The 13,603-nt window shown below is 41.0% G+C and overlaps 1 protein-coding gene and 1 long non-coding RNA gene across 7 annotated transcripts; both read right to left on the bottom strand.

Moving 5' to 3' along the window:
* Positions 1-3,574: 3,574 nt before the first annotated feature.
* On the bottom strand, positions 3,575-5,872 carry LOC143893733 (uncharacterized). Of its 6 annotated transcripts, none has more exons than XM_077399450.1 (5): positions 5,285-5,872; positions 4,967-5,095; positions 4,805-4,893; positions 4,491-4,627; positions 3,575-4,164 (listed from the first exon to the last, which is right to left on the bottom strand). In XM_077399450.1, the coding sequence occupies exons 3-5, from the start codon at positions 4,884-4,886 to the stop codon at positions 4,081-4,083; spliced, it is 303 nt and encodes a 100-aa protein (XP_077255576.1). In that variant the 5' UTR covers positions 4,887-4,893; positions 4,967-5,095; positions 5,285-5,872; the 3' UTR covers positions 3,575-4,080. The 6 variants fall into 6 exon arrangements, with proteins under 6 accessions (XP_077255576.1, XP_077255575.1, XP_077255570.1 ...); XM_077399449.1 differs by having other exon boundaries at positions 3,575-4,278; positions 4,967-5,065; positions 5,285-5,868; XM_077399444.1 differs by having other exon boundaries at positions 3,575-4,278; positions 5,285-5,867.
* A 120-nt stretch (positions 5,873-5,992) lies between these two features.
* LOC143893715 (uncharacterized) lies at positions 5,993-7,094 on the bottom strand. The gene is made up of 3 exons (XR_013255905.1): positions 7,050-7,094; positions 6,772-6,905; positions 5,993-6,299 (listed from the first exon to the last, which is right to left on the bottom strand). It is a non-coding gene; the product is annotated as an uncharacterized LOC143893715 (long non-coding RNA).
* Between the last annotated feature and the right edge of the window lie 6,509 nt (positions 7,095-13,603).

The following is a 13,603-nucleotide window of genomic DNA, read 5'->3' as shown; positions in this document are numbered from 1 at the left end:
ATTTTAATATTATACCAGTCCTGTCCGACTCCTGTTCCCGACACGACCTCTCTCCGAGACCGCTTCACCACGTTGGGCGCTCCCAACGACTTCCTCCGTACAGAGAACGGGTGCTCCCGTTCTCACCTGGGCGCTCCCAGGGTACGGGCCTCCCCAGCTGGGTGCTCCCGGTTGGCATTACCTGCCCTTCCCTGCCTCTGGGTCGGGCGCTCCCGACCCCCTCCGCCGTACGGAAGACGGGCGCTCCCGTCTTCAAGCCGGGCGCTCCCGGTGTACGGGCCGCTCAGTTGGGCGCCCCCGACTGAGCTCCTGACCGACCTGCCTACCCGCAAATCCGCAAGGCAACCGTGCCTCCGCGCCTGTCCGCGAGTCCGTCTCTGTCCGACCGCGCATCAACCCGGTACACGTACACTGCGGCTCAGCGGAGCGACACACACACACACACTGACACTCACGCCCTCCATCAAACTGTACTGTAAATAGTGTGAATAAATAGCTTCATGTGAAACTGACCAGTGTCTCCACGTTTTCTCACCCTGGCCTGGCGAGCGAATTCCGAGCGAGAAAACGCGAACGTTACATGGCGAACGTTATATATATATATATATATATATATTGTTACGTCCTGTTGACTCCACGATTTCCTTCTTTCGTGGAATCACTCATCTCATCACACAAAACAGACGGAAACCATAAAATAGCGGCTATCAATTGACGAAGCGGATGCATTCCAACTGTCATCGCTCATTAAATGGTAAATGACGAAACCTTCCAGAAGACTCAAATCTAATAAAATAGGCAAATTATAGACTTGTTTGTCACATCCCATCTAATTCTACGAAATGAAGCACGAAATTTCAATTATCACGAAATTTCATGGCAAAGGGCGCAATAAATTAAAAACGCCATAAGGATCTGGGTGACCTCTCGGGTCACGGAAGGGCTAATCTCACGCTTTTCCGTGAAACGCAGATTTGACCTAAGACCCACGCCTCGCGGCGATTGATAAAATTAAGACTCTGGAAGGGACTGTCAAAGGGCAAGATGATAACGTACTCGCCAATGAATAGCCGCTAATTAAAAATTGCTCATAGGCAACGACGATTTTTGGGGAAAGTCACCACGGGATAGGCGAAAAATTATACGTCACGATCAGAAGAGAACTTTACCCAATCAAATTGGATTAAAACATAATCCCGCCTCCTTAATTTTGTATAAAAATCGCGACTTTGCGCACTTGAACTCAGTTCTGATCCAGTCCGAGACGTCTTAAAATTATATTTACCAGCCGTACTTGTCAACTATCATCCAGTTGTATTCCTCAAGTGAAACTAAATTTCTGTCGCGTCGCGAGTCGATTCTGTGCGCGTCAAGACACATCACAGAACCGAGCCGAACCTACCTCCGGGAGAATCCGGCGCAGTCACCTCAGAGATTCCCCAATCACAGCCGTCAACAGTAAGCCCGAGATACCCGCTCGGTTATCTATATACATCCCTACAGTATACTTATATATACGTGTGAATACCATACATGAGAACACGTATATATATTTATATATTTATATAAAACCGTCTTTAAAACTCCTTCTTTTTTTTTTAAATTCAAAATCATAAAATAATTTTAGTGAAGTCGAAAATTCGTCCTTGGGGATAACTATCCGCAATCGGCTATTTCGGAACAGGCGCGCCCGCATAGTGGAGAAACAGCTCCTAGCCTCCTTTTTAACACGCGAACAGTCTCCGCATATCAAACTCGCTATCCCCGATTCTCCCTCTTCCCGATCTCCCTCATCTGCCCGTTGTTCCCTTGCGTATCGGGTGTTCCCCGATACCCCGGAATCTTCCCCCCCCTTTTTTGAACCTTCCTACTCTCCAGTTCCTTCCGAGGAACTTGCGGAGTTCCGGGACAGATCACCCTCTCCCTCCTTTTCTGACTCGAGTATCGTACTCGAGAAATCCTCCCCGCGTTCCCCATCCCCTACTATAGAAATAGTATATGAATGTATAAATTTATAACTAATCGCTAATCAACCATTGTATCGTAATCATAACCCCTTACGTAATCATGAATTTATAACTAACTATTTCTCTAGAATAAATTTAAATATTTTATTCCGATAACTATGTTATTAAATTAATGTTTGAACCCTCGTTTTATATATTCACGCATACATAGTCAACACTTACTCTTTGCAATCTACTCACCAAATGTATCGTTGACGAGCAGAATATCGATCTTTATAAAAATTCTCCCCATCTTCCGAATTTGTACCAGGACGAATGTCAATCCACACACACACACACCACACTTCCACGTATTATTATATACAATAATGATTCCTTAATTTGTAATAATATTTGTCTATTCCTTTTACAATAAATGTTCCAATTATTTGATTTAAATAAACGCAATGTTTATTTATTTATAAATAAGACCTCACCCCTCACTACCTCTCTAAATCGCACAAGGTCCGATCCCCGGTAATAGGGATATTATCCTTGACCGAAAACAGGACCGCGAGTGCACGAAAACTCTCAGTAGGCGTAATAGCGTCCCTTCTGGACGTTGACCCACGACTAGAGTTTTCCCGGAAAGTGCATTCGACTCGAGGCACGCGCCCTTCCAGCGTGAACCCGAGATACCATAGAGATCTCGTTACGTCTTCCTTTACCCTCTCCCTCGGATAGCCTATCCTTCGCTATCCGTCGAACCAATGCACCTAAATTTCGGGGTTCTGACGTAACAATATATATATATAAGTAGAATTTTTTTAAGAAACAACATTTCTTACAACTATAAGAATTATTATGATTCTACAGAGATCAAAATACATGAAAGACTGGATGGATTCCGTAAAGCGCATATGCGCATTATCTATTAGTATAAGTAAACGTAACGTGTACTATAGCTACATCTATAATAACTTTGTTCGTAATTTTCATAAAACATAAATCATAAAACATTTTAACATTCAAAACAATTTCCGTCGCCAGCGAATAATTCAAAATAAGTCGTTTTATTTTAGACCCAACTGGCCAATTGAAAACAAATTGCACAACGTTTCAACCGAATTCCGGTCCTTATGCGGTTTTTCCCACCAGAGCACCTTTTGCTATCCGCGGATTACGTTTGACAATTTCATTTCGCTTTGACTGTTTTACTGTTCGGACGTTGTGCCTCGATATGGCTTGTGACGTTTTGATCTCACCGTTTGTTTTGGAACGCATAATAATTGTAAGTTTTTAACTGATTTTTACAGTGTTAATTAATTTATTGTTTTTGACCAGCGCGATATTATGACGATTTTGTATAGTTTTTTATTGTTAAATGTATTATTTTGTCTTTTGTTTAGTTTTGCGTTTGTCTTGACGTTGTCAGGACACCACGTCAACGATGCATGTAAATTTGTTATGCGGATCGGTGTAACCTAAAGCACTTGATAAGGACCGGAATTCGGTCGAAACGTTGTGCAATTTGTTTTCAATTGGCCAGTTGGGTCGAAAATAAAACGACTTATTTTAACATTCGCAAAACAAAAAAAATAATAAGAAATAAAATAGATATATAAGGAATTTGGCAGGATTTTTATTGTTGCCAGCAACCACCGTCCTTACACCTTCAATCTGACTCTTCTGACACGTCAATGCTTCTGTTTTTCTTTTTTTCTATAAATTTTTTTAAAAGTTTGTATTTCAGTCTTTCGATTTCTATTATGTCAGCATGTCTTTTTTTTCGCTCATTTTATTTGTAGCTATATCAGACCTTTGCTCCATTTCTTTTTCTTTCAGAGCCAGGTGTTTTCTTTTCAATTTTAAAGCTTCTTTTTTACTTTCTGTTTGTTTTTATTATATTCTTCTTTTAGTTGCAAGTGTTTCAACCACTGTTTCTCTAATTCAATTTTTGTTTTAGCAATGTTACTTTCAGTGCCATGGGTTGTGAGTGTTTTTTTCTTCTCAGTGTTGTGACTATTGCTAGAAGACTCTATTGTAGCTAAATTATCCATCGCAGATTGTTTACTCATTTTTCCAGATTCGAGATTTTTTGTCACTGCCTGTGACGTAGAAGGTGCCACTTTTTCTAAACCCACTTTTGATGATACAGTATCCTGCAATATCCTGCGGCTGTTACATTTCCCTTTTTTCCTAAAAAGTCGTCCATTACCTGGAACCATTCGAATTCTATAGTTACTCTCTCCGATTTCATGTTATTATCAACGACTTCTTTGTATCGTTTCATTAGTGCATTTATCTTCCAACAAACTTGTTGATCGGTCACCTGCAACAATTTCGAAGCGAGTTGAAAATTTTGTGCAATATATATATATATATATATATATATATATATATATATATAATTTCAATTTTTAACAACACCTGATGTTTATAATAAAAAAATTAGTCTAATTCACAATTAAATTTATTCCATCTTATAGGAGAAATTCTAAAGACCTTTGATATATGCACATTGTATATCAAGATGAAACTCACCTCAATACCATGTTCGAGCAAACCCATGGAAATTTTTGACCAAATTTTGGTCTTCTTTTTAGGATGATCAATGTTTTCTATATTTGCTTCATATAAAGCTAGTAATGCAAGTGTTGCACGTTTGTCCCAAACAGCTTCTAAAAGAATTAATTTATATTTTTTTAATTTATCACATTACCTATCACTTATGGGATTATTCATGATTAAGAAACGATATGTGAATGCCAGTTATACTAGTATATGGTAATATATTTGTAGTAAATAGTATACATTATTATATTATTTTTATGATAAATTTTTCATTAAACACATACGCTGTTTTGTATTAACCGGCTCAGAAGATCCTGAAAATATTTCTGGAAAAATACATTCATCTTCCGATTGCTTTTTATTCATATCACAGCTAAAAGAAGGACGTTATATCGAGCCATAAGTAACCTTAACTTTTGCAAAACATAGTTTTTCCAGATACTTACATTGTTTTGTTGTAGTTGCAAAGAGAATATTGTTTTCTTTCATATAAACATCCTGTTTAATAAAACATTGATGAATCGGTACGTCGTCAAGAGTTATTTCTGCAGAGCAATGCTCACATTGAAACATGTCTAAAATGTATTATCACAAAATACAGTTATTAATTTAGAATTTGGGGTTGCTCACGATACTTTTTCCCTTTCGTGAATTCGTGAAAATTATATTAGATGAGTATACTCGATACATATATGTAATTTTCACGAATTCTCGCTAGAGAAAAAGATTCATGATCGACCCCCTGATCAAAAAAAGTTTTTCACTTTTAAAGATTGGCTGTGGCAACAATGCCTACAGAACACACTCGAACTCTACACCGATGCTGTGTCGAGATGTGCTTCGCTGTGTCGTTGTTGGAAAGCACTGTGTCTGACACTGTGCCACACAGTGTCGCCTGTGTTCCTTGCTGGAAAGCACCCGATATCATTTCCGCGTTTTGACTATTCTTTTATTTCCATGTCTAAATTGTAATGCGCGCGGCGCTTCACCCACACCACGGCGAATCTTCGAGGGAGTACCGATAACGAGAGGGGTCCGGGAGGACCAAGGACCGAGGAGGGGTGGCGAGAGCGGAAGCTACATGGATCACGGGCGGCGAGAGCAACGCGGCAGGCTAGAGACCCTCTAATCAGAGTCTAGACATCAGGGAGCACGCTCTGATTGGTCCGCCATTTTTCTGCAATTCGCGCCGGTTTTATGAAATCTCTATTGCTATGAAATATAAAAACTTATTAATTATTAATAAAAATACATTGAAATTTTAATTTAAAACGTTTTAAAATATTACGAGAGAAAGAGAGAGAGAGAAAAAGAGAGAATGAATGAGTTGAAAGTAGAAACTTTGATAGTAATTAACAGTAATAAATTAATTGTTAAAGAAAATATAGTAAAAAAAAGTAATAAGAAAATAGGGAATAAATAACACATATATATATATATATATATATATATATATATATATATAAACAGCATATAAAAAATATTTATTGTATACATTAATACTTATGTTATACATGTAAAAAGTATTACATTATTTTATTTTAAAGAATGATGCATCATCATCGATTTGCTATCATAATATTTACGCTTAGCTAATACATTTCGTTTGTTTTTAAATTTTAGTCTTAAGGTAGCAAATTTGTTCTCTCTATGTATAGATTCTTGAAAGGATACTCTTTTTGTTATAAAAAAACCGAAAATGGTTGGTACAGCGTGTGGTTTCAATTTTCTTTTATTATCAATTCTGTTCGGCTCCCACATTTCAGGAGCAAAATGCACCTATAAAAAGAGGTTAATAAAATATAACTATCAAAGAATAAATAACTTTATTTTATAAATAATGTTTAATATTTTAGTTTAATATGCCAATAAAAATAAACAGATTATATTAAAGTACAAAAACATGCTTCTCATTTATAGAAAACAATATTATATTTTAATACAAAATCATGCTTCTCATTCATAGAAAACAAGATTATATTTTAATAAAAAACCATGCTTCTCATTCATAGAAAACAAGAAAGCAATAGAAGAATAGTAAGATTAATGTTAATGTTTAAGTATTTAAATTAAAAGTAATGTAACTTGATTTCATGTACTTTTATATGTACATAACCTGTATTTTATGGCTTTCCTTTTTTATAAAAATATTAATTTAATGGTATATACTATTTCTTTATACATTTTTTAATTAAATGATAAAATATTTAAATAAACTATTATAAATTAAATGAATAAAAAAATAATTTACCTCGCACAAGTAAGAACTATTTGTTGGCGTCCAATTTGGACGATTCATATTTTTAACCCATTGCTCTCGACGATGCTTATCTCTTGGGAATATCTTCATGATATAGCCCTTTGCAGAGCTATTGTTACAAAATTCTGCGGCACATCCACCCATTATTACAATTTACTTTACTTGACCCAGTACACGCAGTATAAGCACGTTAGGAGGCATTAACGAAGAGAGTGAGGTAGCACATATATCTCTCTCTCTCAGGATTTTGCAGAAAAATGTCGGACAACCTAACTTAACCTTCTGATGTCCAGACTCTGATTAGAGGGTCTCTAGGCAGGCGTGCGGCGAGAGCAACGCGGCAGGCGTGCGGCGAATGAGGCAGCGACGGACGAGGCCGCCGATAGCGGGGCCCCAGGCGCCTGGGAAAAACCCGGCCTCAGCAAATTACCTCCACGCAATACCGGCCCGCGGGGTGGCTGGCCACCGCCTCGAGGTCAAATCGGAGGCACACCGGCCAGAACAAAGTCCAGTCCGCTGCCCAGGGACAAATTGGAGGAATCGCTACGCCGCCGAGGGACCGTTGCGCGCCCCCGAAGGATCCCCTTGAGACGATCCTGCGTTACGATACCGCGCGAGCTTGCAAGCTCGCTCCTGATTGGTCGGCGCGCCTCTCAGGAAGGGGGTGCCGCATCGATTCCGCTATCGAGCGAATCTAGCGACTAAAGGGGCCTTTTCATGCTGACGCTCGACGCTTGATTTAAGCGTCAAAACTGGTCACGTGACCAACTTCATCGGTAAGAAGGCGAAATAGCATCAAATATGCGAGCGTCGAAACAAGCAATTGACTGAAACGAGCGTTAAAAAGACTGTCACGTGACCTATTACGTGATCAAGTGACGCCCAAATCGAGCGTCGAGCGTCAGCATGAAAAGGCACCTTAACGAAACACTCTCTGGTCGTCCGTCGGCGAGTCCAAACGTTCTTCTTAAGATACGCGATAGCCACCCCGAGTCGGGAGAATCTGTCACGCTGCGATAATCCTCCGTACGAGGTGACGGCGAGGAGCCCTACGAGGAGACATCACATCGGTGAGGTTGCCCGCAGTACTTAATATCGAGATGTAAAGCCACGACGCCGCCCTCCCGTGCGCGCTCTCGTCCGGGAAAAACGTTGTAACATCGCGACGCGTACGGTCCCTTGAGACCGCGTATCGAATGGCGATCGACAGCGAGAGCGAAGGACCTCGGGATGGGCTCGTGGTCGCGGAATTGAGATCAAGACGCTATTGCGAGCCTCTGGAGATCGCGATAGATTCGAGGCGATATCCGTTAATGCGAGTCCGTTTCGTGTAATGTCCGCGCTCGTGGTTGCGTCTCGTGCCTTCCGTGTTCCCGGAGTATCAAATTACCAAGCATTGCTCTTGTGGAATGTCGTATGCGTCGGCACATCCATCGCGTTAATCGGCCGTTTGTGAGGAGCTAATTGCCTTAGAAAATTGTGCGTGTTAGGATAGTTAAGTTCGGAGGCGTTGTTCGGTGATTGCGTGTGAGAAGTAGTCGCGCTAGCGGGAGAGCGTATTCGAACGATTTACTCCATTCTCGCGATAGGCTCAGTGCCGTCGTGATTGCGTGTTATTATTGCTCGCGGTAATTCCGCACAGTTTTCCCCGCGTTCGTTCCAGGATTCTGCGCTATTTCGAGTATCCCGGTGTATCGTTCTGCGCGTTACGAATATCACTGAAGACAGAGTATTGTATTCACCCGAATGATTTGCGTTAGGCTTAAGATAATTGGCGACAGAATTCTCATGCGACCCTATGAGCCGGTATCACAGTCTCTGATTAACGTGATTTTCCGATTAAACACACACGGAAAGACTCGCGCTCGACGAAACGCTCGGCTGCGAAGCAGGCAAAAACTCGTTGCTGCGGCGACCACCGGATGGCGCGTCTATACCATCGAACTGAAATCGCGTCTCTATTGCTAGATGTTTTCGAGGTTAAGACACGTGTTTTCGAAGTCACATTAGCACAGCGTTTTCCGGTGCAAATTTGCCCGGTGTTTTCCGCGTCCCGCGATTTCAACTTCAATTTTGCAGTTTTTGATTGTGGAATTCTCACACGCCGTACGGCAAACCGGGCTCGTGCGACGACCGGGTCCTCCGTTGAAGGGGACCGGCCGCCTAGTAGTGTGTCACATTGTTTTGAGCTTTTCGACTCACGAGACTCCTAGAGATATCATTGCCACCTTTGACTAGAGAGGATACGGCCTTAGAGGCGTTCAGGCATAATCCCATGGATGGTAGCTTCGCACCACCGGCCGCTCGACCGAGTGCGTGAACCAAATGTCCGAACCTGCGGTTCCTCTCGTACTGAGCAGGATTACTATCGCAATGACTGATCATCAGTAGGGTAAAACTAACCTGTCTCACGACGGTCTAAACCCAGCTCACGTTCCCTGTTAGCGGGTGGAATTCTCACAAACAATTCCACAATCAAAAACTGCAAAATTGAAGTTGAAATCGCGGGACGCGGAAAACACCGGGCAAATTTGCACCAAAAAACGCCGTGCTAATGTGACTTCGAAAACACGTGTCTTAACCTCGAAAACATCTGGCAATAGAGACGCGATTTCAGTTCGATGGTATAGACGCGCGCCATCCGGTGGTCGCCGCAGCAACGTGTTTTTGCCTGCTTCGTAGCCGAGCGTTTCGTCGGGCGCGAGTCTTTCCGTGCACTCTGCATCTTTTTCTAACTATCCCCCTAGAAAGAGACGAAGAGTGAGTTTAATCGTAGAATCTAGGGAGAATCACGTTAATCGGAGACTGTGATACCGGCCCTATATAGCCCGGGAGGTAACGACACAAAAGTGTCAGCGATTTGATTAGTCTTTGAACAAAGTAATTTCTCTTGTTTTAATAGTGTTGTTGATGAAATGCAGAGTCTGGTTGCGCTGTCTCGCTGGAATGGGCGTTGCGGCGCCTTTGATCTTGTCGTAAAAACACTTATGTTGGAAGAATTTAATTAGTGCTGAGCTTTTATATATTTATTGTTTTTTGCATAAAGAAATGTTTTAGAAGAGTTTGGCATGCAACTGACACTGAAAAATGAGTCTGACATCTTCCCAAAGTCGTTTCGATTTGTAGAATCATTTGATTAGAGCTGTAACTTGTCAAGATGGTAGTTTAAATATATAAAATTATAAAAAAATAAGTCTGGTTACTTGTACTGGCTGGAAAATTGGTCTGGCACCCCCTTTAAAGTCGTCTGCACGAGCGCGCCGGTAGCTCGTTGCCCGCCGTATCTCTAAATATTATTAACGTATTACTCATTGAAAAAGATTTTATTTGTCTAAAAGGAAAAACGTAAACGATTTCGTGCTTATTACTAGTGGAATGATGTGTAATTATAATTATGTTAAATAATTTTAGATAATTAACTTTACATTGTGTACATCCATATTTCAGATAACAATAAACTTTTATCATATAGTATATAATACAATTAATATAAATCCATATTTCACACTATTATTTATACATATATACATATATTTGGAACTTTGATAAATATTACTTATTAAACATCCTTACATCTAGAAGCTTAATATTATTTCGCGTGGTAAATTATCGTATCGCATTTTATTCAACTAAATGAGCAACATGGACATTTAGAGTAAACTTATCGCTATGAGCAGTGTTACGTGATGTGGGCGGTAACATTCGTATAACTGGACGGGCTACGGAGTAAAATGTCATTATATCTCAGCCCAAATTAAATCGCCTTCAATTCTACGACAATAATCGGACTCGATCTTCTTAAAGTATTAATTCACTCTATTAATAAACAGAATTTGTGATGCCGTTAATCGTTAGTGACAATCATTAATAAAATCTATTAATATGTATTAATCATTAATATTATTAATATCTACCAATGTATTAATTAATTATAATTTATTTATTATTAATCACTAATCAATGTATCGCCATTAATACGCCAACAATATAATCTTAATAATAATTTATTATTATTAATAAAATCTGCGATATAAACATAAATTCATATTAATTATATAACTCATTAGAAAATCTGACCATTTTTACGAATGTTAGCGCGCGTTATTATTATATTCGTGAAATAAACGATTAATTCTTAGCTAATTGGACACTATCGTGCTGACGAAGTTACGACAAAGTTACAAGTATCAAATCGCCGTGTAGTATGAACGAGTTGTACATACCTATAGCAGAGATAAAGCTTGTTTATTAGCAAAGATCTGAAGCATACTTCCATTTATCGACTTTTCGTTGATGTAACAACGAGCAAAGATGAATTCGAAGCTTAATCAATTACAATAAAAACGTGTGCTGGCGCTAAATATTTCAGTGATAATGCTCTATCAACTAAAATGTATTGCGACTAATGTACAGTATTGTTGCGTGCGCGCTGCCCGGTATACTTCCCTGACTCCGAGCTGAAGCGTGCAACGGGCCGACTTTCGTCAAGATGCGAATCGCCCTTAGTAACGCCTGTTTAGAAATGTTGATTGCCCGATGTTCAATTAAATATTGATTTTCTACCAGATGTTGTTTATACCTGATGTTCAGATTTAGCTGGGATACCGTCACGTTCGGACGTGTTATCCCGAGCCCTCTGTATTATCGAGCCATTTATTAAAGAAGTTCCTTTCGGAAATAACACAACGAGTCTTTCTTTATTTCTGTGAGAGTGACGGAGTGCGCGCCGCGAGTGCTTGTGAAAGAGTGAGAGACCCGGCGAGCGCAACATTTTGGGGGCTCGTCCGGGATAAAGGAAAGACGAGTCGCGCTAAACGGAATATGACCTCGACCGCTCTCACAAGGAAACGACTCCGGGCAGCGACTCCTCCACTGATCCCAGAGATGACGACGGAGGTGATCACGCTTCAGGCGGTGATGCAGGAGATCCGCGAGATGCGCGCGGAGCGCACGCAGAGAGAAACCGAATTCGCGGCGATGGTGCAGCAGCGTGACGACGAGCTACGCCGAATCCAGGAGAGGATCTCACAGCTAAGTCCCTCCAATAATTTTGCTTCGGGCGAAAACGCGAGTAGCGCGACGCGAGAGACGGGCGCGAGTATAGACGCGTCCGGGGATCAAATCTTTCGCGGCATTAAATTGAAGCCCGATACTTACGACGGGACCGCGCCGTTACGCGAATTTCTTTCGCAATTCTCGCTCATCGCTGTCGCGAATAAGTGGAATGAGACGGAAAAGGCCATCATATTGGCATCGTGTTTACGTGGGAAAGCGCGTTCATTGCTTGATTCTTTTGCCGACGGGATTGAATCCCTCTCTTACGCGGAGTTAAAGGCGAAATTGGAGCTGCGTTTCGGGGAAAACGAACTTACACAAAACTATTATCTCCAATTTACCAACCGAAGACAGCGTCCGGGCGAAGATTTCGCAACGCTGGGTGCAGATCTGGAGAGATTGTCGCAAAAGGCGTACCCCGAATGTTCGCATGAAGTTCGCGATAAAATCGCGAGCTCACAATTCGTCGCCGCGTTGTCCGACGGTTTCGTGAAGCGCACCCTTCAGGTTGAGGGAGTAGCGTCTCTTAAAATAGCAATCGAGCGTTCGAAGACGCTAAAATTTATAAATCAGAATTGTTTTTCGGGAAAAAGAGACGCTACGCCGGGAGAATCTCATTCCGGCCAAAAAGAGGCTTCGGAGACGAAGAAACCTTTTAAACAGCAAAAGGGAAATGAACGCCGAAAAACAAAAGAGTGTTGGGGATGTGGGGCGACCGGACACTTCCGTTCTGAGTGCCCCGCACAGAAGCAGGAAAACTAGCTTCTGTCGGGTTGATCGGGGCTGGCTCGACAGACGAAGCCCGGGCCCCCGTTTGCGCGTCAAATGTTATACGCCGTCTCGGTGGTATAGATCCGCGCAAGCATTATTGTATGGACGGATTGTTAAATAATAAACCTTGTACTTTTAGGATAGATACGGGCTCAGATGTCTCAGTTTTAAATGTGAGATTATCGGTGAATTTCAGACAGATTCCACTTGATTTTTGTAATTTGAGGTATCCTACCGGTGAGAGGGTGCCGGTAATTTCTCGTGTATTAGCCGCGATTTCTTTGGGCAAATTTAATTTTGAAATGCCCTTTTATGTCGCGGATATTAACGATGAATGTATTCTCGGTATTGATTTCCTTGAAAAAGCGGAAGTTTTTGAAGGATTTTTCGAAAACACTCTCGGTTTGACGAAGAGTGTGAAGGGTGAGCACGGACTAATTTGTTCTCGAATAGAGGACTGTCCTGCTCTTCTCCCAATTTTTGAACAAGGATCTTCACATTTAAATCCTGCACAGAAACTTGTTTTTTTTGATTTCTTGAAAGAATTTTATCATGTCTTTTCCGAAAATATTATTGCCGGGAATTGTGATGTATTATGTCATACCATAGAATTGTGTGATTCTCACCCTATTAAGCAGGTACCTCGCCGAATTCCCCTTCATCTACGAACGGAAGTAAATAAAATTTTGGAAGAGATGAAAGACCAAAAAGTAATTGAGGAATCAAGCAGCCCTTGGGTTTCTCCGGTTGTTCTAGTAAAAAAGAAGGATGGCTCTATACGGTTTTGTGTGGATTATCGGAGGGTAAATGCCGTAACAAAGAAAGATTCCTTCCCTCTTCCAAGGATTGACAATATTTTGGATTGTTTAGCGGGGAATTCGTGGTTTTGTACTATTGACTTAAAAAGTGGATATTGGCAGGTAAGATTAGATCCTAAGGATCGCGAAAAGACTGCTTTCTCTTGCGGAAATGGTTTATGGCAATTCACGGTAATGCC

The sequence above is a fragment of the Temnothorax americanus genome, unplaced genomic scaffold (assembly GCF_048541705.1).
Source record: "Temnothorax americanus isolate GAGA-0224 unplaced genomic scaffold, ASM4854170v1 Scaffold126, whole genome shotgun sequence".
Classification (NCBI taxonomy): Eukaryota; Metazoa; Arthropoda; class Insecta; order Hymenoptera; family Formicidae; genus Temnothorax; species Temnothorax americanus.
This window is presented reverse-complemented; position numbering and strand designations above follow the sequence as displayed.

Bases quoted from the DNA above. Each gene is read 5' to 3' on its own strand.
- LOC143893733 (XM_077399449.1), bottom strand. From the start codon at position 4,886: ATGAATAAAAAGCAATCGGAAGATGAATGTATTTTTCCAGAAATATTT. The intron at 4,628-4,804 runs GTATGTGTTTAA...TAATTCTTTTAG, and splicing joins GCCGGTTAATACAAAACAGC to AAGCTGTTTGGGACAAACGT. The intron at 4,279-4,490 runs GTGAGTTTCATC...AAATTGTTGCAG, and splicing joins TGCTCGAACATGGTATTGAG to GTGACCGATCAACAAGTTTG.